General features: G+C 43.6%; 1 protein-coding gene across 36 annotated transcripts in view; it reads left to right on the top strand.

The window, feature by feature from the left end:
• KTN1 (kinectin 1) overlaps positions 1-27,347 on the top strand; it is a 109,919-nt gene that overhangs the window by 45,953 nt on the left and 36,619 nt on the right. For 33 of the 36 annotated variants that reach the window (XM_065593882.1, XM_065593859.1, XM_065593866.1 and 30 more), the window contains exons 6-20: positions 1,111-1,227; positions 5,772-5,912; positions 8,432-8,538; positions 10,155-10,287; positions 11,695-11,782; positions 12,117-12,283; positions 12,988-13,056; positions 14,522-14,559; positions 15,157-15,247; positions 20,283-20,351; positions 21,071-21,108; positions 21,251-21,341; positions 22,972-23,040; positions 25,842-25,876; positions 26,019-26,109. In XM_065593882.1, the coding sequence (XP_065449954.1) occupies positions 1,111-1,227; positions 5,772-5,912; positions 8,432-8,538; positions 10,155-10,287; positions 11,695-11,782; positions 12,117-12,283; positions 12,988-13,056; positions 14,522-14,559; positions 15,157-15,247; positions 20,283-20,351; positions 21,071-21,108; positions 21,251-21,341; positions 22,972-23,040; positions 25,842-25,876; positions 26,019-26,109 (1,344 nt within the window). The remainder of the gene's footprint in view (positions 1-1,110; positions 1,228-5,771; positions 5,913-8,431; positions 8,539-10,154; positions 10,288-11,694; positions 11,783-12,116; positions 12,284-12,987; positions 13,057-14,521; positions 14,560-15,156; positions 15,248-20,282; positions 20,352-21,070; positions 21,109-21,250; positions 21,342-22,971; positions 23,041-25,841; positions 25,877-26,018; positions 26,110-27,347) is intronic. The other 3 variants (XM_065593855.1, XM_065593858.1, XM_065593874.1) reach the window with 1 other exon arrangement.

Raw genomic sequence — 27,347 nt, 5'->3', positions numbered from 1 at the left:
CCCAATCAATAGCACAGGCTGGATGTGCGTGTGCACATGTGTATGTACAATATGTTTTTATAGAAAAGCTCCCTTTTCACTGTGTACCTTTTCAGGGGTTCACTATAAAGGTTAGTAGCTGTGGCCCTCGGACTCTGCAGAGGAAAGCAGGAAATATTGTTGTCAGTTACTTTATCAAGTGAAGAAGGTATTTGCTTTGTATTATTGAGCTGCTATCAAACAATTGGCTTACCCTACCTCTAAGTATTCACGTGCCTTCTACCTTTCTCGCTGCCACAAACACAAAATGAAGATGGAACTATTAATGGACAAATTTCAAAGAAAACGGAATATGGATATCCAAGATATTTCACCAATTATCAGACTTAATCTAGAAATTGCCACATAGTCTCAAAAACATTTAGTAAGTCTGCCATGAGTCACGCTGAGTTCTAAAACGTCTATGTGCCGCAGAGGTCACAGGAACTTATGTCAAATCTAGAATTTGCCCAGTTCCCTTTTCTTCCCTTCTGTTTGCATATAGCTTTACAATAACATCTAGGACAAGTGTGCGTTTTATATATTAACCCTCTCCTAGGATCAACGTGATTCAATCATGTTGATAGACTTTGCCGCAGAGTCATATTCTGGCAAGTACAATGTTTCTGCTGTCATTGCTATATGTGGAGGGGAATCCCAGGGCAACATTTCCTCTATTAAGTAGTAAGATGCTCTAGGAGACCAAGCATGTTGTGTCATAGCAGCGCATAACTTTTTTACTACTTCTGAAGATAGCTTCTCCCCAAACCACCACCTTCTTAGCTGACCTAGAATGTGGAGAATAATCTGCCCCTGCTGTGCTATGTGTTTTTAAAAGCATCTCCTGGTCTAATGAAATTTGTTAGAGGCCTTTTGTAGCAGACTCAAAACTCCTTCTCATGCATGACGTTGCAGGTAGCAGGCTGACGAAGGATTGTGTGCTGGATTGTGCAGCAGTGGGCATTAGCTGAAGGAGGAAAAAAAACGAAACCCCAGTCATGATTACTGCAACTTTCAGTATATGCCATAATCGATAATACAGTTTTAATACTTTCTGCATGTTTGATCACTTTTAATATCCTTTTGCTGTAGGCTAGTAAGGGAGATTCAGCTGCAACTGTACACCAGCTACAAGAAAAAGACAAAATGCTTGCTGCTCTGAAGGAAGAAGCTGTGGTTGCAAAGGATCAGTGCAAGCAGCTAACTCAGGTGAATATATTGAAGGGAACAGATATGGAATTGAAAGGAAACTAACAAGGAACCTCATGGAATTTCAGTAAAGTCACTAGTTGCTAGTTTAATGAGATCAGTGTGAATCAAAAGGAGAGATTTTTCTCTTAGGAATTTATCAAGGCTAAGTCTTTTTTTTTTTTTTTGTTTTGTTTCCCCTCCACCAAATGCCATTATTAGTGCATTTGTATTGCTCTAGTTTCCAGGAAGCTTTCAAGATATAACTCCAATATTTCAGTTAATGGAGTATGTGATTATTTTTAAAAAGTTGTGAGCATAATGTGTTAAACATAAGCATCCTCTTCATCAGTATAAGTAGGCTGGATGTCAAGTATTGTGGTTTCTAATATTAAAGATATTCATATGCCACGATTTTCAGTTGGTCCATTTTCTGATATCCACAAGCTCCCACGTTCCTACGCACAATGATCAGTGGAATTGAGTGGTTTTTTTGTTTTTGTTTTTGTTTTTTTAAAGGGGGAAGGCACAGAAAGCTTAGATTTTTGATTGTTTTAGCCTGCCAGGTTTATGTTCACTGTATCCGATCTCTAACAGTTTAATTGTATAGGAGACTGGTTTCATATAGCTAAATATAAAACAGTCTTCAGACTTTCTTAATTTGAACATTTCAGAAGAAGGCAAAACCTAACAAAAGTGAAGAGAATCCTGTACAACAATTGGTAGATGTTATAGTAGGCTGGAGAAGAGACTGTTTTTGCAGTAGCACTTGCGGTGGAGGGGAATAGAGGTAGTGGAGTGGAGGGGAATAGAGGTAGAAGCAGGAAGGCTTGAAATGACGGGTATGGACAAAGCTCTTAGTGGGAAGGACTGACTTTTAGAAATGTATAGGGGAAAGTCCAATGAGATATTGAAGTTGAGAGCCTGGCAGATGAGTGGGGATGGGTGGGGAGTGGTATTAACAGTGTTAGCAAACGGTTTGGAGAAGAGGAAGTTGGCTGTGGGGGGCATTCAGGATGAGTTACTGGAAGGGCACGTGTAAGACTGAACAGAGGGTGTGGTAGAGAGAGACTTGGGAGTAATTCATGTGTAGCTGGAGGCTGAACCTATGAGACTCAATGAGGTGTAAAAGGGACGGGGGGAAACAAGGACAGAACATTGGGGAAGGTGGCATGCAGAGTGAAAGGGAAGAACTACTGGTGGAGACACGGAAAGAGCAGTAGGAGTGGTTGAAAGAAAACCCAGAAGAGCAGAGTATTGCAAGCACAAAGAAGACGGTGAAATCGGCAGCATAGAGCAATAATGGTAGGTGGACAATGTGAGTAGAGCAGGAAACCCTTGAACTTGAGGACTGTAACCTGGTGAAGAAAATTGACTTCCGCCCCTTCGCTCTGCTGAAATGGAAGGAGAATGAAAAGAGGGATGGGAAGTGAATGCAATAGGAGTTGGCAGTCTCCAAGCTCCCGAAGCTTGCGAAAAGGGATATGGAGTGGCTGGAATGACCTGGAAGGTTTTGCACAATGGGGGAGAAATACTGGGATAGTTTTGAAAGGCAAGAAAGGGGGGGAAATGTGGCCAAGGGGACAGGTAGACTGGCTACCTAAGTTCCCTCTAAGCTGTGTGGCCGCGCTGCAGCCTACTAAGCGCCGCACAGGCACTCAGGGCTGCAGCGGGAAGAGATGCCTCTCCCCCAACCCCAGACTTGCTGTGGCGGGGAAAGGTGCCCCTTCCCAGCCCTGGCATGAAACCTGCCGCAACCTGGGGAGAGACGCCTCTCCTGCAGTCCCAACCCAACCCTGGCCCGGACTTGCCGTGGCCGGGGGAGAGGTACCTATCCTGCGGCCCCAACCTTGGAGCTGCCATGGCGGGCAGAAGTGCCCTCCACTTTCCGCCACAGCCTAGGTGCTGCCGCAGGGAGAGACAGATGGGGGGAGTCCTCTCTCCCTACCCCAGAGCCTGCACCCCCAGCCGGAGCCCTCACCCTCCCACTCTCCAAACCGCTCAGCCCCATCCCCGCCACATGAATTTTGTTATGTGCACCACTGTGGAGGGGATGTGTGACATATGTGGTGTACATAACAAAATTTATTCTGCATGTGCTTGGGAAAAATTAGAGGGAACACCGCTGGCTATATGTTCAACGTGAGATACCTCAGTCTGACACTGAGATAAAAGAGGAAAGGGTGTTTAGTCACAGTGGCAGTAACTTATCCCATAACTGGTGCATCTCAGAAGAAATTAGCAAGATCCTGGGAGGAGAAATAAGGGAATTTTAGAGGTGGAGAAGTGCTCCTGGGAGGATGTTTTGTAAGAGAGGTGACAGAGTTGAGAGAATAAATTACTAGTGCAGGAAGTGTTTGTGTTCTCTGGGGCATGCTGCAGGGCAAGAGCAGAGTAAGCTAATTTTAAGGGGGTGCCACAGTAGCAAATTATTGGGCATAGAGGGATATGAGAGAGAATGGGGTTGTGAATACATACTTTGAATCATTGGTGGAAGGAAGGTGATGAGGGAAGTTTTGGATAAATATATCTAGCCTGTTGCTGGCCCACAACTGATGCACATACAATATTAAGTTTAAAGTGTTTCTTAAGGTGTGGAAAACAGAGGTCTATTATTTCCAGATGGGTAGAAATCTGTCTCACTGGTTATAAAGGATCCCCTCGTTAGTGGGAGGTAAATAGTAAATCAGCTAAGTGACCAAGTGCGCGCTTGTTTCTGAGTTAAGTCTAAATTTCAGCTTTAAAAGCTTTTCTAGAGTTGAACACTGCATACAGTTTTCGATACATTGCCTTCTTCTGATTTCCTTAGCAGTTAGGTGAAAGAAATGGCCTGTTCGTGTCCCCATAGATGCTTTTGAAAAGTAATCCCTTGCTGCATTTCATTACATCAGACTGATTAATTCCCATTTTTCCAAAGTGGTTTAGGCCTTTCAGTGGGACATAAGATCCTAAGTCACTCTCTTGAAAACTTTACTCTGAGAAAAGCAGCATTATGAGGGTAATAAAGTTGTATCTCAGAGGAGAAGATGGCTTTTATTTAAGTTATAAAAGTTAGTAGTCCTAAGTAAATTGTGCATGTTTTTGCTAACTAATCTAGGGCAGGTCTACACTAACCCCCCAATTCGAACTAAGATACGCAACTTCAGCTACGTGAATAACGTAGCTGAAGTTCGAAGTACCTTAGTTCGAACCTACCTCGGTCCAGACGCGGCAGGCAGGCTCCCCCGTCGACTTCGTGGTACTCCTCTCGCCGAGCTGGAGTACTGCAGTCAATGGCGAGCACTTCCGGGTTCGACTTATCTCGTCCAGACAAGACGCGATAAGTCGAACCCAGAAGTTCGATTTGCTTGCCACCAAACTACCGGGTAGTGTAGACCTACCCTAATAGAAGCTTGGCAGAATGCTGCAGTCAACATTATTTCCTTCAGCATGCTCACAAATGTGTGTGCTTCCAAGAAGCAGTCCTGCAAATTTTGTCTGATGTTTGGCTCTCTGCACCATCTAATAAACAATTAAACCAAATAAAACTTGCCTCCTTATTAGAAAATCATAAATTCATCATTTTGGTTATCCTCTCTTGGTCAGGGAATTCGGCCAGTCTGGATTGTTGAGTGTTTGCTACTAGTTTGCTACTAGCTACAGTTTGCTACTGTCGAGAACCTTAGAAGCAGGTTGGTTTAATTGCAGAATACTGAAGATGCTACTGTTGCTGACCCTACAAGACAAATGCTTTATCTCCTATTTTATGACATTATAAAGTGTTTGCACAGTAATGTGGTTCTAATAGTAATATTTTTAGTTTGTATTTAACATACTGATCATCCTGCACTAAGGATGCAGAATTGGATTGCACTTGACTGATTATTTGAGATTTAAACCTATACTGTGTGATTTAATGCTAGCAGTTATGTACTGAATGACTCTGGCTAGTGAGGGGACCTGAACATTAGACCGAACTCCACTTTCACTTCAGCCGGATAGTTCATCTGTACTGTACAACATATTGGATCTAAAATGTACTGTACTTTTGCCGCAATCCGATAACTGCGTTCTCCTAGCTCATTAGACAAATTACATTCTGCCCTTAGTTATACCTATAAAATATTGATTTCACTGGGGCATACAGAGGCAATTGAGGGACGAATTTGGCTTAATGTGATAGAAACACTATTCCAGTTTCTCTGAAGCAGCAAGAGACCATTCTTTTCATCGCAACACCCAATTTTACTTTAGTTGTGAAATTATAGAATCATAGGACTGGAAGGGACCTCAAGAGGTCATCTAGTCCAGTCCCCTACACTCATGGCAGGACTAAGTATTCTCTAGACCATCCCTGACAGGTGTTTGTCTAATCTGCTTATATGTTGATGCTAAATCTATATAAAACATCAGAAACATGTTGCTGGTCAGGCCGAACACTTGAATTCTTCTGTGGGTAAAGAATATTGATAATGGCTCTAATCTGACGTATATGGAATGTAATTAGTAATTTATCGCCTTACGTTTTTTTAGGAGATTGAGGGGACGGGGAAATGAACTTTTTTTTTCCTGATTTCCTATCCAAGGAACTGGTTGCAGAGAAAGAGAGAAGCAACTTGGTTACGACAAAGATGAGAGAACGCATCAACATGCTAGAAAAGGAACACGGTACTTTTCAGAGCAAGATCCATGTTAGCTACCAGGAAAACCAGGGGATGAAGATGAAGGTAAAGCTCTGTGAAAACCATTTTGATTTCTTGAGTCAAGTACAAATAGATTAATATGAGAAATGAGTGTTTTAGCAAAAGGTGCAACACTTGATTTTGTTTCCATATGAATAAACTGCAGGTGCTACCCAGAATCTCTAGTGATTGAGATGAGGAGTCTAGGATAAATTCTTTATCTAGGTGAAGGCAGCAAGCTCTTATAAATGGCCTTTGTTTTCAAGAGTCCGGTCTTGTCATATAAAGTAACATACTGTACTACCTTTCATTTGTTATTTCCCTTATCTGCAAATGACCAGGGGTGAGCAGCATGTCTCCTGGCTGGAGCAAAGGTTTGGGATCTGGTGACTGCAGTTCTAGTCCAGGCTTTGCCACAGACTCAGTGACTTACCCACCCTGTGCTTCCGTTTTCTGTACAATGGACATAACACCCCCAGTTCTTCATAAAGTGGTTTGTGATCTTCTTATGTTATGTAATTGAAAAATGCGATTCTTGAGGTGCAAAATCTATTTAAATTATCCAGCTTCAGAAAGATGGCCCTCATAGCCATACATATGGACTGGCGCTATTAACAACTAATCTTCTGAATGACATGCTGGATGCAAAGCATTCTTAAAAGCAAATATGTTCGTGGAGGGGGGGTTATAAAATGCACTCCGCATTGCTAAACGCCTTACTGAAAATCATGAAGGACGCTAAGAACATAAGAATGGCCACACTGGGTCAGACCAATGGTCCATTTAGCCCAGTATCCTGTCTTCCAACAGCGACCAATGCCAGATGCTTAAGAAGGAATGAACAGAATCGAGCAAGTTATGGAGAGATCCATACCCTGTTGTCCAGTCCCAGCTTGTAGTAGTCAGAGGTTTAGGGACACCCAGAGCATGAGGTTGAATCTCTGAATATCTTGGCTAATAGCCATTGATGGACTTATCCTCCACTCTGCCATAAGATTGTCCTCTGAGTCATCTCAACCCTCATTATGCTATCCTTCATTAACATTGTTACAATGTGACCTAAGAAGAACTTTTAGCTTTATCAAAATCAAAGGCAAACTTGTTCCATTTACAGTCAATCAAAGCTTTGCAGGAAGAAGTATGGCTGTATTTATATCAACTGAGTAACTAAAAACTCAGATCTTAGCATCACTCTTTTTTTTTTTTTTCCTGCGCTGTAGCAGTATTGAGGGGAACATTTTTAAATCAAGTGATACATTTCCAGTATTTCTGCATACATCAGAGGGCACCCTGTCAGAGTTACTGAAGCAAAGTAAGCTCTCCAGAGTAAGGTCTTTTGCTATCTAGGTACAGCCCACTGCACAATAGGGTCCTGAACCAAGCCTGTGGGGAGAATGTAAATGGAACCCTCCCTGTTTTTTGGCATTCTAGTTCAACTCCCCCTGCTGGTGAACTATGGGAATTAGACTGCAGAGAAGGGAATGCTGTTTGGCTGACAGCCTGGTTATCTGAGCTCCCTATTGGTTTTTTGGTGCCTTTTCTTCCTGGAACTTCTAGGGTTGTGTGGTATTGAGAGCAACTTGGAGCCCATGTCAGTGTGAGCTAAATGTTGGCACTCCAGTAGCTTCTGTCTCTTTTCTGTCTCACCCCAACAGCAAATGTTTGTCTGACAGTCTTTTTGTATACAAAATCCTGATGAATTAGTCATCTGATGAAACTAGGTCCTGGAACTGGTTTCAGCTGTCACTGAAAGTTTGGCACCAGTAGAGGAGGAAAGAAATGTTTAAGCTGCATGTGTTATAGGCCCTCAACAAACTGGTAGCTCTTGCTAGCCAGCCCCTTCTGTCATCTGGCATATGGACTCTGCCTTCTTCAGTGCTGAATCAAGCATTCTGGCTGCTGGCGCAGCCTTGTGGTGGGGGTCTCAAACTCATGAGACAACAGGTGCTTCAGAGAAACTGTGTTCAGAGTGCAGTAAAAGCACATGCATATCTGAAAAAGAGAGGATCTTATTTTGCTTCAATTAGAATCTCAGGAATAAAGACAAGGCCCAAACTATTTTAAAGGGCTGATTTTCCTCCCTCCCCCCCATCATGATTCATAGTCAATCTTCTCATTGTGGCTTTAAACTTCTGTGCACATTTTCAGTTTAACTTGACTTCAAACTTCCACAGAAATAAATTAACCCCTCCCCTGAATCTACTTTATAAATGTCTACTGGTGTTTATTGGACTAAGTCTCATAATCAGGAATGCTCAGTGATCTACCATTACTAGATTTGCATGCTGCATAAGAACACTGTGGCACATGCACACAAGAGGGAACACTGGTTTAAAAAGCAAATATGTCCTTAATTCAACTCCGTGAGCTTAAAATATCAATAGGCTTTTGATTGGGGTACATATTTATTTGTGTGTGGACTGCAAAACCTAAGAGCCTTCCAAATTAATTTTCTTGATCGGAGACTATTGTAAGTTTCTATTACAATACAATAACAGTGTCTGTTACACAGCTATTGACTTCTCTTCCTCAGAGCTTTAAAATATGTGTGGTATTTATTTTAGTTCCAGCAACTTCGTGAGCAGATGGAGGCGGAGATAGGCCACCTGAAGCAGGAAAATAGTATCCTGAGAGATGCTGTCAGTACTTCTACCAACCAGATGGAAAGCAAGTATGTTCAGGAGTTCAGTGCCTCTGAGCCATCAGGTTTTTTAAAACTTATGAGGCTTTCCCTGAAGATAGCTGTTCTGGCCACCTTTTAGGTGTTCCACTAACTGACACCGTCTCCACAGCCATGGCTTTATTATACTGGTGTATAACTATATTCAATTACTCCTGGAGGGAATTCTGTGCCATTGTATGCATGCAGAATTCACGTCCCCCACAAATTTCTTCACTTCCCCGCAGAAAAATGACTTTCTGATGGGGAAGCAAAGGGAAGCCACAAGAACATTCATGCATCCCTCCCCAGCAGCTCAGGCACGTTATTTCGGGTGCCCGGATCAGCCAGCGGAGAGGTAAATCATTGCGGGGAAAGTAGGGCAGAGGACACCCCAGCTGGCGGCTCCTATCTTGTGCAGGCTCAGCTGCTAATCTTGGCTGGGCTGGGGGAGGATAGGACCTGCTCTTTCCCTGCAAGGAGTGACTGGGGCCGGGTGAGACTCTCCCCCAGCTACAGGAAGCTCTGCACTGCCTGCCCCCCCACTTCCTGCTCCCATCCCTGCTCAGCTTCAGTGAGAGGGGTCACTGTAGGGGAACTGCTCCGCTGTGCACACAACTCCAATGCATCCGGACCCTTACCCCCATACCTGCCCCCCCTGCACCTAGACCCACCCCTCCACTGAGCCCCTCTGCACTCGCACTTTCACCCCAGTGAGCTCCCCGCCTCCCCCCCACCCATACCTGGAGTACTAAAAGAAGACCCCTGCACCCAGATCCTCATTCCTCTGAGCCCCAACCAGCTACATCCAGACTCCCCACCCCACCAAGCCCCACTCCCCCAGCACCCTCAGGAGTAATATTCTGACACTCAATGAGTTAAGCACCTAGGCCAAGATCTTCAAGTGATTATTGGCTTTGGATGCCTCAATTTGAGACCCTTATTTTTCAGTGGTTGGGTGCTTGATACTTTCTGAAGAGCAGGCCTCTTAAAGTTGCTCAAGTTAGAGACCCTCCAATGGAAGGAAGCATAGAAGTGCTAAGTGTCAGTATGTCTGACACTAATTATATAGCCCTTGGCCATGGGGCCTCAGTAGAAATATTGATCTTGTAATCTTGGGAGCTGGAATATTTTAAGATTTTAAGTCATTTTAACAAAAATATTAAACATCTGCATAAAAGATGCATCAAATGGGTAGCAATAAGAGGATTATCTGTTGGTTGTTTTAGGAGAAGAGGGATAAGCAAAGTCATTCAAAGTTTCATATATTGAGACTCATATTGCTTCTGAGCCAATGAAGAGGGTTATTTGTGCTGCTGTAGCATCCTGAGATCCCAATAAGGGTAGATTCAGGGCTCTGTTGTATTAGGTGGTACCCAGACGAATGCCGTTGATATGGTTCGAGTCAGGAACGTTATTGCTTTCTTTGTGTAATTTTGTACATATTCTGAAATGCTAAATACTTCTGTTACTTTACGAGAGTAAATTGGTATTAAACGCGTCTTTTAGAAGTACACTTTTGACTTGATATTGATATTTGAGTGTCTGATATTTCATTGACTCGATCCTTGTGAACTGTAATTGCTTAAGATTACGTTATGAAAAACCAGTCATTCTTATTTCTTTAGGCAGTCTAGTGAACTGAACAAATTGCGTCAGGATTGTGCTAGACTTGTGAATGAACTGACAGAGAAGAACAATAAATTGCAACAGGAGGAACTCCAAAAGAAAAATGCAGAGCAAACAATTGGCCAGCTAAAGGTGACTTCTGTTTTCTTTATCCCTCTGCTATTATGCTGTGCCCTTAACAAAGCCTACAGTACTTTGAGTGGGGAAATCTGCCTTCTGATAGTTTAGGATATATGAGAAATTTGAAAGGAAATCTTTCTAAAATACCTATTGCCTATAAGCCTACACATTTAGCTCTGTATTTACTCTTTCGATGTCTGATAAAAATGGAAAATTGCAATTGGTGGAAAATAGCAGGTCAGCATTTGATGCTTCCTTTCTAGGTGAGCTTTGAATATTTTGCACATTTTAGTAATTATGAACACTCCTATTTAGTAAAAACGACTTCTACGGAAAAATGTTGTCTTTTAAAAGAAACTTTCGTAACTTAAATCTCTGAACGTATTTGAACAGTCAAAAAATTGTGAATGGAATAGTATAGTATCCTGTAGTAACTTACATAGGAAGCATTGTCCCAATAGGCGTTTCAAATGATGTAAGTGTCCTTTTGTTCTTGTGGCTGGAATAACTTATTCAGATGCATGTATCTAAACAAAATGCTATATTTGTTAAGAGTAAGCTAGTTTTTCTGGTCAGGGATGTGCCTGATTTCCCCCATTCCCTCTCTTTGATAGAACAGAAGTGCTTCTCTTCTTCCTATGTGGACATATAATAACGAAAAAAAAAATCTGTCAAAAGGAAATTCAAAATTTCAGAGAGAGTGCTGGTAGCTTGTTACTAAAAGAAAATCAATTTGCAGTGAAAGAACCCATGAATCGCTGTTGCTGGACAGGCGGTGACTACAACTGAACCAAATTTTGGATAGGAAATGCAGATTTACACAAGATCTGGCAATTCTGGATTCAGGCACTCCTTCCTGAACTTGAGGAGTGACATTGCCCTCTGTTAGTTGTAGAAACTTGTCTGCTAAACAGCTGTGGTTTAGATTGTTTGGGATTCAGGACTGCAAAGCTGTTGAAATAGACTGGATTGGCTTAGGGTGACGCTTATTGAGTGCTGGATGTCTCCACTGTGGCCTTGCTTTATGTGGAAGGGAGGGGCATATGCTTCCTTATATTGGATAGAGGTTAGGAACATCGCTATGGGATGGTCTACAGTAGAAACTTACATCGGTGTAGCTATGCCTCTCAGGCGTTTGAAGAATCTGCACACCTGAGATGTAGCTATGCCATCCTAACCCCCGGTGTAGACAGCCCTAGTTACCACCTCTCGAGGGGGTGGATTAACTACAGCAAAGGGAGAACCCCTCCTGGTGCTGTAGTGAGGTCTACACTGAAGCGCTGCAGCTGTGCTGCTGTAGCTTTTTGAGTGTAGACATGGTCTAGAAAGTAGAGATGCCCTCGGTTAAACAGGTCAGTAGGGGGACTTGAAAGTTGACCCTTTTTTTCCTCTCTCCCAATTCCCACTTTCAATTGTTAGGTCCAACAGCAGGAAGCAGAGAGGAGATGGGAGGAAATCCAGGCCTATCTCAGGAAAAGGATAGCAGAACATGAAGCAGCACAACAAGGTATGAACATGTGTCGTTTCCTGTTACTACCAAAGATGGCTGTCTCTCCCCTTTCCTGTGTGTAAAAAATATATTCTTGGGCAAATAACATTGAGCTATAGAGGGTTTAAAGGAAATGGTTCACCAGTGTACTCAATACCTCCTCCAGCTGACATCTCAGGAAAATAGTGCATTTCAACATGGTATCTATGGCCTGGGTTGTTTTAAGTGTGAAGGGTTAAGTTTGAAACTACTGTGCTTGCTTAAATAAAAGCTGTCTTTTGCTCAGTTTTCCCAATATATTACAAATGTTTAAATATGTTGTTTAATTAAAACCTTGATGTTTCTGCTGCAGATGTGCAGAATAAGCTTGTGGCCAAAGACGGTGAAATCCAGAGCCTGCACAGCAAACTCACAGATACAATAGTGTCTAAACAACAGCTGGAGCAAAGGATGTTGCAGTTAATGGAGGCTGAACAAAAGAGGGTCACTGCAGAGGATTCTGTGCAGTTGCAGGTGCAGGTACTGCATTAATAGCTGAAGATCTTTCTCCATGCAACAGAGCTTGAATGATATTACCGTGTTTTTTGTTTTAACAAAGCTTTACAACTGAATGCAAGAATGAATATACTTTGTTCCAATGATCAGCTGGCATCCTGTAGGAGGAGGTGCTCTAAGCTGCTGCATTGGTTTCAAAAGCAAGCTGGCTTATGTTGTATGGGGTATATGGAGCGGAAGGGAAGGGAATGTTCTCTTGTGGCACATACTGTGTTGTATTCCTTGTTGTTTTTAACTTTACTACCAATAAGATAATTGTAATAAAAAAATAGTGTTAACATAAGAACGGCCATACTGGGTCAGGCCAAAGGTCTATCTAGCCTAGTATCCTGTCTACCGACAGTGGCCAATGCCAGGTGCCCCAGATGGAATGAACAGAACAGGTAATCATCAAGTGATCCATCCCATGTTGCCCATTCCCAGCTTCTGGCAAACAGAGGCTAGGGACACCATCCCTGTCCATCCTCGCTAATAGCCATTGATGGAATTATCCTCGATGAACTTATCTAGCTCTTCTTTGAACCCTGTGATAGTCTTGGCCTTCACAACATTGTTCAAGTGTAGATGCCTAACGTGCAACTTTAAAACGGTGCCGTTAATAAGATCTAAAAAATATATACTCTTGTCCATTTAAATTTGCTTTTCTTTTTGTGTTCTCTCTCCATAAGGACCTGATGGATCAGAAGGAGGCTTTGAAAGCTCAGCTTCAGAAGTTTCATTCACAAATGGCAGCCCAGGTACAGCATGTTCTAACACTATACATTTTGTCTTGCAGTCTTAACTGGTAAATGTTCTTTCAAAAGCCAGTTACGACAATTATATTATTTAAATCTGGATATGGTACATTGAACGTAGAAAGTTGCCATGATTCCTTGGGCAATAGAGCATGATGAAATATGCCACACATTTTATAGTTCACGTAGAAATAGTGTCTACATCATTAAGTTGTGTGGAATAATTTCTTAAATCCAATGACTGTTTCAGTGGAGACAATAGATGACTTGCGATAACTTTCACAGTTTTTCATGTTTAAACGCTCTGGTTCCACTTGATTTGCTTTGACAACTTATTTCTTTGTACAGTGTCGTTAAATACTGTACATCAGATTTCAGTGCCTCATTAGAGGCTCCAGTCACATCCAGATACTTCCTGGCTTCTGGGTTCCAGACAATGAGAAGTTGACTCTCTACACAGCCAATCGTAGAAATCAGCAGGTTTAAAAAAACCCACTTTAACTTTGCCTGCTTAATGCAGGCACAAATGGAACAAGTACAAAGATTCAGAGCTCCCTGCCTGCCTACAGCTGAGTATTGAATGTTTTAGTCGTGCATGGACATATTTGCTATCCCTTCATGGAGTCTAAGACTAGAAGGGACCACAGTGAGCATCTGGCCTGACCTCGTGGATAATACCGGCCATAGGGTTTCCCTGAAATCATTTCTCTTTGAACACGAACCGTCTTTTAGAAAAACATCCAATCTTGATTTAAAAATTGCCAGTGATGGAGAATCCACCACAGCCCTTAGCAGGTTGTTCCAATTGTTAAGTGCCTTCACTGTCAAAAATTTGTTCCTTTATATCCTGTATGAATTTGTCCAGCTTCAGCTTCCAGGCAAGCTAGACACCCACATGTGGCCTGAACAAACTGAAGACCACATTAATAATCTGGCGCTTGCCTTTTGTTGGAGAGTTTGATCCCTTCAGGAGTGAGGACAGTGGTGGAGAGGTGACAGGTTGGGCTGGTTATTTTGAGGCGGGGGGTGGGTAGTGTTGGATGTCTGCCTACTCCTAAGTGGGGACTCGCGTAAATGACTGAGATGGCTTGTGCTGAGGTTGCCTGGGAGATTACCAGAGAGCGGTTGGTTCACATTCATTGTAGTCTCCTTGATGCTGTTCTTTGCCATCTAGTATGAGTGGGGAAACTGGATGAGAAGAATCTATGGCATTGAGGCACAAAACTGTAAGAGAACTCCCACAATTACAGGTCCATATGGTTCCTTGGCTCTTGGACCAGTGTGGGCAAGGACTTTAGTACGAGTTTATACCATTTCAATGTTCTTTGGCCAGGAAACATTGGGTATTGGCCTGTGCCAGTTTCAAACATCTGTAAACAAGTCCAGCAAATGTTATTTCTGGCTCAGCTTAGAAAAGGACTTTTTCGTTTTTGCTTTACATCCAGCTATTTTTTCCCCCCCTCTGTAGAGCTCTGCTTCAGTCCTGGCAGAAGAACTACAGAAAATGTAAGCATCCCTTCTCCTATATGTTTATGAAGAAGTTGCTTGCTTTATTGCCTGCTCAAGATGTAGAAACTCTTAACTCCTGCTCGGCGCACATAGAGAGAATTGTGAAGGAAACGCTGTCACTTAAGTATTTACTTTGCATTGTATGTGAGCCTCTTGGAAGCTGTGAAACTTCTTCCTACGGATTTCCCCTCCCCACCCCAGACTTAGAGTACATTGTGTGTAGCTGTGTTTGCTGTGCGGGAGTGAGAGCTGCCCCTCTTGCTGACGTCTGAGCGTATGGATCAGTGGCATGTGCAGGGCCAGGAGAATGTTAGGACAGCCTCTAAAGCAGAGCTGCAGGGCACTTGTCCCATTGAGGGGGAGGGTGTTATGATGCACCAGGCTTCGTGCACATCTTGTAAACTCTTGGCAAGCACAGAGGATTTAAAACGAAAAATAAAAACTTTATGTCCAAAACACTCTGCCAACAGAATTAATTATAGCCGGTTTGATTTTGGGCCTGTATATTCTTCTTTTAAGTGTAGCCTAACACTGTACATCCATTTCTGTCTAAAAGGTGTTGTTGCAAATTACTTTCATCTCTTATTTGTACAGGATTGCAGAAAAGGACAAACAGATAAAGCAGGTGGAGGACTCTTTAGTCAATGAACATGCCAATCTAACCGGCAAGGAGGAGGAGCTCAAGGTATAGGAAATGCCCCTTTGAAGGAAACTGAATGACTAAAGAGCAAGCTCATTACAGAAGCTGTGATTGTGAACTGAAACCCACAAACCCAGGGTCTTGCATCCCCCCACTGCCTTGATTGGGGCTCCTGTGGCCGTGGGGGTCTGCTTGCATAGGTCTTTTGATGGTACTGGGGCCTGGGTTTGCTGTAGGTGTGACTTTTGGGTGGGCCAGAGTTTACTTCACTGCCCTTCTCCTAGTGCCTATAAAATAACTCCTATAGAAAAGCACATGGACACCCAGACTTCAGTCATTGAGGATTTTCAGCAAGGATTGCATAGGGTCAGCCTCCCCACAATCAAGTCCAAAAAGAACAAAAGGAATGAACTTAATACCAACTTTATAAAATCTTATGATAAAGAAACAATAAAAAATAACTACAACTTAATTTCTGCAACATGACATGACAACTTTATAATCCACATACTTTATCTTCGCAGTTATACCTAAACATAAAGAAAACAAATGTAAACATGTCCATCCCCACAGAAACACAGTGAGAAGAAACTCAGGGTTCTCAGAAGCTCAGGTTGAGTTCACACGAGTCTTGGTTAGTCTTTGTACATAAGAACATAATAACGGCCATACTGGGTCAGACCAAAGGTCCATCCAGTCCAGTATCCTGTCTTCCAACAGTGGCCAATGCCAGGTGCCCCAGAGGGAGTGAACCTAACAGGTAATGATCAAGTGAACTCTCTCCTGCCATTCATCTCCAACCTCTGACAGAGGCTAGGGACACTATTCCTTACCCATCCTGGCTAATAGCCATTAATGGATTTAACCTCTATGCATTTATCCAGTTCTCTTTTACACCCTGTTATAGGCCTAGCCTTCACAACCTCCTCAGGCAAAGAGTTCCACAGGTTGACTGTGCGCTGTGTGAAGAAGAACTTCCTTTTATTTGTTTTAAACCTGCTGCCCATTAATTTCATTGGTGGCCCCTAGTTCTTATATTATGGGAACAAGTAAATAACTTTTCCTTATTCACTTTCTCCACACCACTCATGATTTTCTATACCTCTATCATATCCCTCCCCCCTTAGTCTCCTGTTTTCCAAGCTGAAAAGTCATAGCCTCTTTAATCTCTCCTCATATGGGACCCGTTCCAAACCCCTAATCATTTTAGTTGCCCTTTTCTGAACTTTTTTCTAATGCCAGTATATCTTGTTTGAGATGAGGAGACCACATCTGTACGCAGTATTCAAGATGTTGGCATACCATGGATTTATATAAGGGCAATAAGATATTCTCCGTCTTATTCTCTATCTCCTTTTTAATGATTCCTAACATCCTGTTTACCCAACAAGTTATATTCTTCTGTGTGTCTGACAATTTTATTCTTTACTATTGTTTCAACTAATTTGTCTGGTACTGACGTTAGACTTACCAGTCTGTAATTGCCGGGATCACCTCTAGAGCCCTTTTTAAATATTGGTGTTACATTAGCTATCTTCCAGTCATTGGGTATAGAAGCTGATTTAAAGGACAGGTTACAAACCATAGTTAATAGTTCCCCAATTTCAGAACTCTTGAGTGAATGTCTTCTGGTCCTGATGACTTGTTACTGTTAAACTTATCAATTAATTCCAAAACGTCCTCTAGTGGCACTTCAATCTGTGACAATTCCTCAGATTTTTCACCTGCAAAGGACGGCTCAGGTTTGGGAATCTCTCTAACATCCTCAGCTGTGAAGACTGAAGCAAAGATTCTCCCCCCCCGCCCTGCCCGACCTGTTCTGTCCTTCCAATATACACCTCTACCCCAATATAACGCAACCTGATATAACACGAATTCAGATATAACACGGTAAAGTAGCAGGCGGGGCTGCGCACTCCGGTGGATCAAAGCAAGTTCGATATAACGCGGTTTCACCTATAACGCGGTAAGATTTTTTGCCTCCCGAGGACAGTGTTATATCGAGGTAGAGGTGTATTTTGTACCCCGGAATGATTGTGTCCCATTGATTGTCCCCACTCCACCAGGTTTCTGTGATGCCTATTATATCAATAGCCTCCTTTAACATGAGGCACTCTAGTTCACCCATCTTATTATTTAGACTTCTAGCATTTGTGTACAAGCACTTTAAAAATTAGTCACTGTTTATTTTTCTGCTCTTTTCTGATGTCAGATTCTTTTTTATGTGAATGTTTCTCATCTGATCTGGCCCTTACTTTATCCTCTTCCATCCTCTGCTCCTGACTAGAACCTAGAGAATCTCGATCAAGAGACTCTCCTCTACGATAAGTCTCTGTCCAATCCACGTGCTCCTCTGCAGCAATCGGCTTTCCCCCATCTCTTAGTTTAAAAACTGCTCTGCAACCTTTTTAATGTTAAGTGCCAGCAGTCTGGATCCACTTTGGTTTAGGTGGAGCCCATCTCTCCTGTATAGGCTCCCCCCATCCCAAAAGTTTCCACAGTTCCTAATGAATCTAAACCCCTTCTCTCTACACCATCGTCTCATCCACGCATTGAGACTCTGAAGCTCTGCCTGCCTACCTGGCTCTGCGCGTGGAACTGGGAGCATTTCCGAGACTGAAATCCAGGATCTCTATGGTAGCAGTCTCTTCCCTAGCAGCCTAAATTTGGCCTCCAGGACATCTCTCCTACCCTTCCCTATGTCATTGTTACCTACATGTACCACGACCACCGGCTCCTCCCCAGCACTACACATAAGTCTGTCTAGATGCCTCGAGAGATCCGTAACCTTCGCACCAGGCAGGCAAGTCACCATACGGTTCTCCCGGTCAACCCAAACCCAGCTATCTACGTTTCTAATGATCGAATCTCCTATTACTGCCTTTTCCTAATGGCTGGAGTTCCCTCCCCCGGAGAGGTAACCTCCGTGCGAGAGGATACCCCAACATCATCTGGAAGGCGGGTCCCAATGACGGGAAGGTTTCCCTCTGCTTCCGTTTACTGCTCTCCTTCCCTGAGCCTTTCATCCTCCTTAACAGTGCAGGGGCTGTCTGACCTGAGGTGGGACAAATCTAGTGTGTCCCAGAAAGCCTCATCAACATAACACTCTGCCTCTCTTAGCTCCTCCAGTTCTGCCACCCTGGCCTCCAAAGCGTGTACTCAGTCTCAGAGGGCCAGGAGCTCCTTGCACCGAATTCACACATACACCACCCGCCCACAGGACAGGTAATCATATATGCTGCACTCCGTGCAATAAACTGGATAGCCCCCACTCTGCAGCTGGGCTTCTGCCTGCATTCTCTCCTACAGCTGTCTAGGTTACTGACAGGGTTTTTGTTTAAATCAAGAAGAGTTGATTATAGTTTAGGTTAACGGTTTTAAAGAATGACAAGTGTACCTCACCCCCTTCCCACTCCCCTTCCAAACTCCCTCTCGAAACTCCCTGTTAGCGGCCCCTGGTCGCTTGCTCACTGCTTTATAAAGCCCTGGCCTTCCTGATAGCCCCGCCCTCTGACTGAGGCTCAGCCAATGAACAGAGGCTTCTGGATGTCAAACCTTGGTTAGAAGCTCACAGCTTCCAACTGCCGCGGTCCTTCAAACAGACAAACACAAGCTCAGCACACAGCAAGTAACCCCCAAACACAAACACCCACTACAGACCGCCACTTACCCCAAGTGTCCCATATGTGCTCCTCCTTCACCTGGAGAACTCCCTCTCAAAACTCCCTGTTAGATTTTGGTGATCAATCTGCTGAGTCAAAAGCATTGCAACATCTTCCTTCCACTGGGTTGTCGAAACCTCCAACTGGAATTAATGCAGACTTCCCCCTCCTCTGCTGAAATCACTGTCAGCTAGTCAGCTAGCTAATTAACCAGCCAACCACTCAGTTTAAGTATATAGATTAAAAAACCCCCACCCTGCTGCAAAATGCTTCAGGTTTAGGGAAAACCGCCTGTTTTCTGCTCCTGTGGCCCGGCTTCTCCCAACCCACACTCAGGGCATGTGGCCTTTTGCAAAGCACCTCTCCTGACTCCTTGTTGTCATGGAGTCTGAGCCCAGCAAAGGGGAACCTATTAGAGCAGACCCAAAACTGCCCCACACAAGTCCAGAAACATCTGGATGTGGAGAGCTAATTATGCATCTGTCTAGCAACAATGATCCAGACCCAACTCATTCCTATCCCCTGCCAACAGATCTCTTCAAGAGCTGTCTCCCTATTAGGCATGTAGGTTACACAGGCAGATGAACTTCAAGGAAGTAGGGTTGCCAGGTGTCCAATTTTCAACTGGAAAGTCCAGTTGAAAAGGGAACCGGGCAGTGTCTGGTCAGTATGGGCAAGGGGGGCGGGGGAGAGGGAAGGGGCAGCTTGTTGCCTGGCCCTGAAGTGGCGGCTCCTGCGGCAGCACTCATGCACCAGCTTTGAGGAGCAAAATTTGCAGGGCTGCAGCGGAGGACAGAGTGCAGGGGCCCATGGTGAATGGGGTGAGGGGCTCCCAGCAGGCATGGAACGTTCCCTGGGAGGGAAGAAACGCGTGCTGTCCTGCCAGCCAGCACTTTCTCCAGCCACGCTCTCAGGCAGCTCCAGGACGGGGAGGGCTTGAGTGGGTAGGGAAGAGGACTGCTGGGCAGGCAGTTCAGAGGGATGCCTCTGTGCAGGAGGGCCATGTCCTAGCTTGCCAGCAGGGCTACCTGGCTGCTCCCGTGTGGCTACAGTGCTCTTCTGACCTGCACTACCAGGTGGCCTGCTGGAGCTGGGGTTGCAAGTCCCTTGGGGCTGCTCATGCTGGAGTTGATGGGGGAGAGCAGTGAGCAAGCGGGGGAGGAAAGGGAGAAGAATGAGTGAGGGGCAGGGCCTCAACGAAGGGGCAGGGGCGGGGTTTTGGGGGAAGAGGTGGGGCAGGGGTGTCTAGTTTTCAGACGTTAGAAAGTTGGCCGCCTTACAAGGAAGTCCGAGATTATCTTGGTGTTAACGTTAGGCTCCTAGCAAAAGGTTTTGTGAAATATTTGCACTGAAGAATATGGAATGACTTGAAATAGTGTCTTTAAAAAGCAAATGAATTCATCTCTTTTTCTCTGTAGGTTGTACAGAGTATGAATTTATCCCTAAAAACGGAGGTGCAAAAGTTACAGGCTCTGACAAATGAACAGGTAAAATAACCATGTTTACTTAACTCATGAAGTGCCAGATTCTGCCACACAGACACCTGAGTGGCACCGTACTTTGCGAGTAACCTCATTGATTTCAATGAAATTTGTCTTGGAGTAGGGTAAAACTATGAAGGCTACAGATCTGGGCTCATTAGTGATGACTTTTGAGAAACCAAACATCTAAGGAATCTTTTTAAAAAAGTCTGTTTCTTTAACACCCCAGTTACTGCAGTATGCAGCTTTAATTTGTTCATCATATGGATTCATTTCAATGTTCAAACAGCTTCCTTCAGGACACTATGCCCACAGTTGTGAATACAGAGACCATGATTGCATGTGCGGTCTTGACCACTATCTAAAATAATCATACATGCACACCACTTCCCATGTGCAGTTCTAAAAATCTGGCCCTTTGCATTTCAGTCCCATGGCCAGGCATTTAAAATACTTGACAGTGCTTTATTTCATCGTAGTGAGTGCTGGATATCTGAGAGCACCAATGCAGAGGACCAATTGTTGAACGTATAATGTGGAAGATGTGAGCTTGCAGTCTTTAAAAATGAGTCAAGATAACATTATTCCTTCGCTTACGTTGGAGACTAATATAGTGAAGGAACCGGTGAAACTGACTTATTCTAGCTTGAATATTGGGGAATGTGGGGTTGATTGAGTCTTGTGATGTAATATGTTAAGACTCTGCTAATCCTCTTTATATCTAGGCTGTTGCTGCACATGAACTGGAGAGGATGCAGAAAAGGTAGATTAAATAAAATAAATCTAACCATATTTGGTAAACAATTATTTGTAGCTCTTTGTTTATGCCTTTTTTTAATTGAATGGATGCTTTTTGTAAGAGCGGAAAAAGGAAGCATTTTTAACTGTGTAATTTACCGTCTCAGTATTCATATTAAAGATGACAAAATAAGAGCACTTGAAGAACAGCTACAAGGACAACTTGCCCAGGTTTCAAACACAAGGGAAGAATTTAAGGTACTGTATTCTGTGTTAAGCTTATTTGTAACATTTTCTAGATTTCTGAAAGATTCTGTAACAGTGCAAACAACTGCACTGATTTGCAGAGCGGGGCTGTGTATTTTGAGCTGTTAAGACTGTAAACAGGAATATGTAATATTGCTGGCGTCCTTTCAGGATGTCGTCGTAGCAGCGAGCTGTGCAACTGAGTACCTCCGTGTTAAAAATCCATTTAAATGTACTAGCTGCAGCTGTGAAGACTAATGTCTCTAAATAGTTAATGAATTCTCTGAAAGGACAACTTTTCATGGGGAAAAATGCTTTTGGCCAAAAAATTTCGCCCAACTCTAATCACAGTCCTTTTTGTTGTACTCCTTTCCTGTCTAAACTTGCCCTGTAAAGCTTTGGGGTAGGTACCATGTGTTTAGAGAAAGTGCCTTGCAGATTTTTTTAAGGATTCTGAAAATCACTGGTAAAAGTGGTGGAAGCTGGGATCTAAAAATTCATGCTGATGGAGGAGCTAAATGTAGATTTAGAAAAAGACTACATGGTGAATAACTGCATTTCCTGCCTTCTCCAGCAAGTGGGAACAATCAGCAAGTTGTGGACAAATAGCTGTGGAATGAACTAAAGGGCCTAGAAACTAATAACGGTTTTATCTAAGCTAATGGGACTATAAAGGTGAGCAGGAAGGGTCCAGCTATGATGGTGTTGCTTTCAGTACAGAAGATAAGAAGGTATTGATCCTTGGATCCTAAATTTATTATCTCCAGTCTGTAAAGAAATATTTTTACTGTTCTGCTCTTCATAGTGCCAAATGGACGTTTGCATCCCAAGCAATACTAAGTTGGTGCCAGCCTCCAAGAGAGGTGAAGTGTCTATACAGTCACCTGTGTAACTGGTGGGGAGAAAAATGTGTTCATTAGAAGCCAGCGTTGTTTCAGAAATAGCAATCTAGGCTAGATGTTCAGTCTTTTTTTGAGGCCTTGATTTGCCAATTAAGATGGGGTTCTGTTTCTGCTCCAGAGAAACTGCTTTGTTGCCTCGAGAATGATTATCAAAGGCAGAGGAGGGACCCACAGTATGATTACTTGCCTTCTCGTAGGCATCTAGTCCCAACAGCTGGAGCGTGCAGGAGACTGCAGACCCATCTGTTTTTGCTGTGTTTATAAACATTTTAGGGTCGCTTGCGAGCATCTGGGAGGTGATATTGGAACCTTTGCTTTACAAAATGAGCATTTTGTAAAAGCCAGTCATCAGCAATAGGTTGACGTGGTGCTAATAAGTGGTTTTCTGTAGGAGGATAGACTAGATTTCACTGTCGTATACTAGGTAAGAGCTACAACTCCCAGCATTGTTACATCTTTTATGGCAGGGGTAGTCAATTATTTTTTGTGTGATCCCATCCCTGGGGATGAGGATTATTTCTCTTGGCTATCTGGGGACAAAAGTCTTAATGTTCTGAGGAAGCAAGAAAGAGGGAAAAGCAACTTTTTTTTAGTCTTTTGTTTTCTATGTTACTGTATTTATGTTTTTAAAAAAAAAAAGCTGCGGTTTCTCTACTTATGATTCATTACATGGCTAACGTTACAAAACAAAGTAATTTGGGTATGCCGTTCTGAACTGACGGCTTGCTATCTCCTTCCAGGTTCTTAAGGATCAAAACAAAGCTTTGCAATCGGAAGTTCAAAAACTGCATTCTCTCTTGTCCGAGCAGGTACAATCAATATTCACTGATGTCTTATTAAATAGCCGGTGGTGGTGTTTTTTGTTTTAAAGAGTTCTGCTTCCGACCAGGGTCCCTAGTTGAACTAGTTGAAAACTCAGCTGCACTGTCCATTGCTTTTAGAGCTCTAGTTTCACTACTGCGAGATGGAAGGTCCTTTGTGGCCCTAACCTGATGGGTGAGCAGCAGCTTTCAGTCAAGCTGCTGGATATAAAGAAAATCCACTAGAGATCCTCAGGAGGCCCGTGGGGTATTAGGAAGCCAATGTTGAGTCAAAAGCCTGGGAACAGATTGCCCAAGCGGTTGACAAGTCAATCTGATTGGTTAAATATAACTTGGTGAGCCATGCTACACCCTCCTCCACTATGATGTGTCAAGACAGAGGACATCACTCTTTCCTTTCGTCTGTATGTCACCTGTCCCAGCAGCCAACATGGCCATTGGAGATCAGAGACATTTGGCTCAAAATCCCAGAGGGGGGGGTTCTTCATTTGGATTTTGGTGCTTACTGGCCTGTGTTTTCTTGTTATAGGCTTCTCCTTCCCCAGGGGTCCTGATGACCTCTCAGGCACAGTTCATTATAATTATAGCTCAGTCAGATGGGGCTTGTTGCAGAAGAGAGTATGGAAGGTCATGGTGCTACAGGTGAAACAGCACTGGTAAATGAGACAGCATCTTGCTAGTGGAAGGAGCCCCGCTTCGTCATTTGGATGAGGCTCGTTCTCTAGCTTGAGCTGATCAGTGAGAGACCAATGCCCCAAGGAGGGAGGTGGTATGGGGCACTTTAAAGGGACATGGAGGCAGTGACATGGAGGCAGTAAACTGGTCATGGAGTGACATGGAGGCAGTAAACTGGTCATTCCACCAGGCAAGCCCTTGCTGTGCTAATGGGGAGGGGGGATTGCTCTGTCGCCTTTTGTTCTGGGTCACTTTACATGGATGTGATGCAAGGCTGAGTGGAGGTGGATTCTTGCAGGCAATGGTATGACTCTTCTCGTTTGCTCCATGTGGCAGGTTGTTACATAAGAGCCTTGGCCATTTGACCCAATGTTTTAGTGCAGGGGTAGCAACCTATGGCACGGGTGCCGAAGTCGGCACACGAGCTGATTTTCAGTGGCACTCACACTGCCCGGGTCCTGGCCACCGGTCCGGGGGGCTCTGCATTTTAATTTAATTTTAAATGAAGCTGCTTAAACATTTTAAAAACCTTATTTACTTTACATACAACAGTAGTTTAGTTATATATTATAGACTTAGAGAAAGAGACCTTCTAAAAACGTTAACATGTATGACTGGCACGTGAAACCTTAAATGAGAGTGAATACATGAAGATTCGGCACCCCACTTCTGAAAGGTTGCCGACCCCTGTTTTAGTGTATTCACCTCCCATTCCTTCTGTGGAGTGAAGACCGCTTGCTATCAACATTTAGCTCTGTGTGTACTTTGTAGAAGCTGTTGCGTTAGGCCCTCTAACTCTTTTACTGCTTTTGATGCTCTTGGTTTCACTGCAGCTGTAAATCGCACAGAATTACCTGCGCTTTCATGCAGGTTGTCTGCTAATACTGTTCCCTCCCTCCGAGTTTTGGGCTGGCCTCTACTCCAGACTGACTCTTTTTACCACGGTGTCACTCACCTTCCAGTTTCCAGACTGAATTGCCCGCTTGTTTTCCCTTGAAAGGGAGCGGTAGCCATTCATCTGTGAGCTGCCTCTTGTTCCATGCCAGCGGCCTTTCCTCTGCGGTAGGGGCTGGTGACAGGACGAGGGGCAATAGTACCGTATTTCTTCAGCCAACCAAAACTCTAGGCTTCACAGCGAGCAACAGAAAGCTAAAATTGAACTTAAAAAATCTGGACCCCTTTGTATTTTTCAGTCTAACCTGATGAACCTTTTTCTAATACACTTTTTCCTCGTGTAAAGGCCCACTGACTATCATAATGACCAGTACTACTGGTTATTCTTAGTCTTATTCCTGATCTCTTACCTGGAGCACTCCCCCACGTATCTTGTTCCTCACCTACCAGACAAGTTGGTAGTGGCTGCCTGTGAAAAGCATCAGCAAAAGACATGGCTTTACCCTTTCACCACAGGTCTTGCTGCCTCAGCTTTGAAATCTGTTTGGCTGCAGTTATAGCTGCTAGTCAGCAGCTCCTACCCCTGGAACGGCTCCATTGTTCTAAGGTGTGACAGTTAGAGATTCCCAACTGGCACTTTGGAGCCTGATGCAGGGTTTTCTCCAGCTGTTGGCTTGAGCGCCTCCTCCCTTGTGGGTGGCATTAAAAAAGCTGCTGCCAGCATGCACTGCTGTTGGCCCTTGCATAGATGTAAAAGCCAGAGCCTGGTGCGTGGTGCCCCAGCTAAGTACATAGTTTTGGAAAATGTAGAAACTTTGATCTTGATTACACTCGTAGGTGTTCAGGTCTGTGGGCTGGAAGTTCTGAGCCAGACGCTGCAGGGTGCTGGGCGTCCTCAACTCCCACCGACATAGTTGGAGTTGGGGGACAGTTGGCACCTCATGAGATTGAGCCTGATGTCCAGAGCTTCTTGCTGTTTGTGAACTAATATGAAGAGTATAAAAGCTAGCCTGGCCCAGCACCCCTGTCCTAACGGGTTCAAATCCCACTTTCCAATAGCAGTATTGGGAGCACACATTATGAAAACTCTACCTCTTGGACTAGTTTAATCCAAAAACTCAGTGTCTACACAAGCTGATGCTAACCAGTCCTTTCTGTTACTAAATCTTAAACCAGTGTTGATCCAATCTGTGACCAGCTTTTCATACTTTAATTTATAGGCTAATAAAGAACTGTTGGAGCAAATGGAAAGGAGGTAAGGGATTTTCAGCTCTCATCAAGGAAGCTAAAATACTTACTTGATCCTATGGCAGTAAGGTTACTGGTTTTTCCCTGAAAATTTCTTGTAGGGTTTCTTCATGGAGAATATCTTGTAACATCTTTGTTTAATTTCTCAGTATTACTGAAAAGGATGAAAAGATAAAGACGGTTGAAGAACTGCTGGAAGCTGGGCTCATCCAAGTGGCTAATAGGGAGGAGGAATTGAAGGTAAAAATCTCTTGCAATATTCTCATCAGTGGGAAATAGAGACTGGGGTTTCTCATGTTATGTGTAACTTTGAACTGTGGGTCCCCATGTCAAGGTGACAAAACATTTCCTTTGAATAGGGAAAAGTGACCTCCTTGAGGCCAAAATGTTCACTTCCTGCTGCTGATGTTTTCGTGCACAAGTTAGAACAGTCTATTCTTATTCTAGAGGAATTTGGTATAGTCCTAGTTGGTCAGGACTAAAAACCAGTGCGATCGACATGTATATGTCCAGAGTGATTAGTGACAAGATTACATCTAGAAAAAGTTATTTAAACTCTTAGGATTATTACTGTGGCTTCTGTGATTTTTCTACTGTAATGGTAGTTGGAAGGTGAAGTAAATGGTAAACAGATCGAACTTGCTTTTACTGTCCACCTAGAAGTATTTGGAAATACATCAAAATGGAAGAATGTTAGATTGACGGGAAGCCCAGAAAGCCACAGTGGCAAAAAATATCATCCACTTCCACCCGTAGCTGGCCAGCAGACTGCTCCTTTCCTATAGAACGCCAGTCTGAGCATGGAGATCTATGTACTTGTAAATGACCAGTCAGTGACTGAAACGCCAATCTAGGAATGAAACCTCTGCCATTAAAAAAAAAAGCTACAGTTTGCACAAAAAGCAACAGCCTGGTAGTTAAGCAACCAAAGTTGCTGTGGGCACATCATTCTGGTGCTCCTCACTGCTCTAGCGCCCTGTGAATTAGTGTCTAGTTCAAGGTGTGAAGGCTGGCATTCAAAGGCCAAGTGAGGACTTTCACAGAGGCCGAACGGAGGCCATGGAACTTGGTATCAGATGAAATTGCAATGATTACTAAACTCGCTGCAAACCTTTTTTTTGGACTTAACATTCCCGCAAGAAATATATTTCCACGCCCCTCTCGCCCATGCCCCCCTCCTATAATTCTGTTCAAAGTAGCCCTTGAATGCTACTTGCTGGGAAGGAGAAGAGGAGTGACTAGTGCTGGTATCTGGATGATGCTCAGATACAATGGTGGGTGCCACCATAAACTACAAATGTACATATTGTGGGTAGGCAGTTTTTAAGGGGTCAGAAAGGTTGATGGGTATTTGAAGGGTGTGTAAATTCCCAGAGAGAGGAGGCTTGTTTCACAGTGGTAAAAATAAGAAAAGGAAGCTTTTTAGGCTAAAATAAGAAAAAAAATTACTGGCTTCCCTTGACATGTAAAACTAGATT

The sequence above is a fragment of the Chrysemys picta genome, chromosome 4, assembly GCF_011386835.1.
Source record: "Chrysemys picta bellii isolate R12L10 chromosome 4, ASM1138683v2, whole genome shotgun sequence".
Taxonomy (NCBI): domain Eukaryota; kingdom Metazoa; phylum Chordata; order Testudines; family Emydidae; genus Chrysemys; species Chrysemys picta.
Note: the sequence above shows the minus strand (reverse complement) of the source record. Positions and strands in the feature narration are given on the sequence as shown.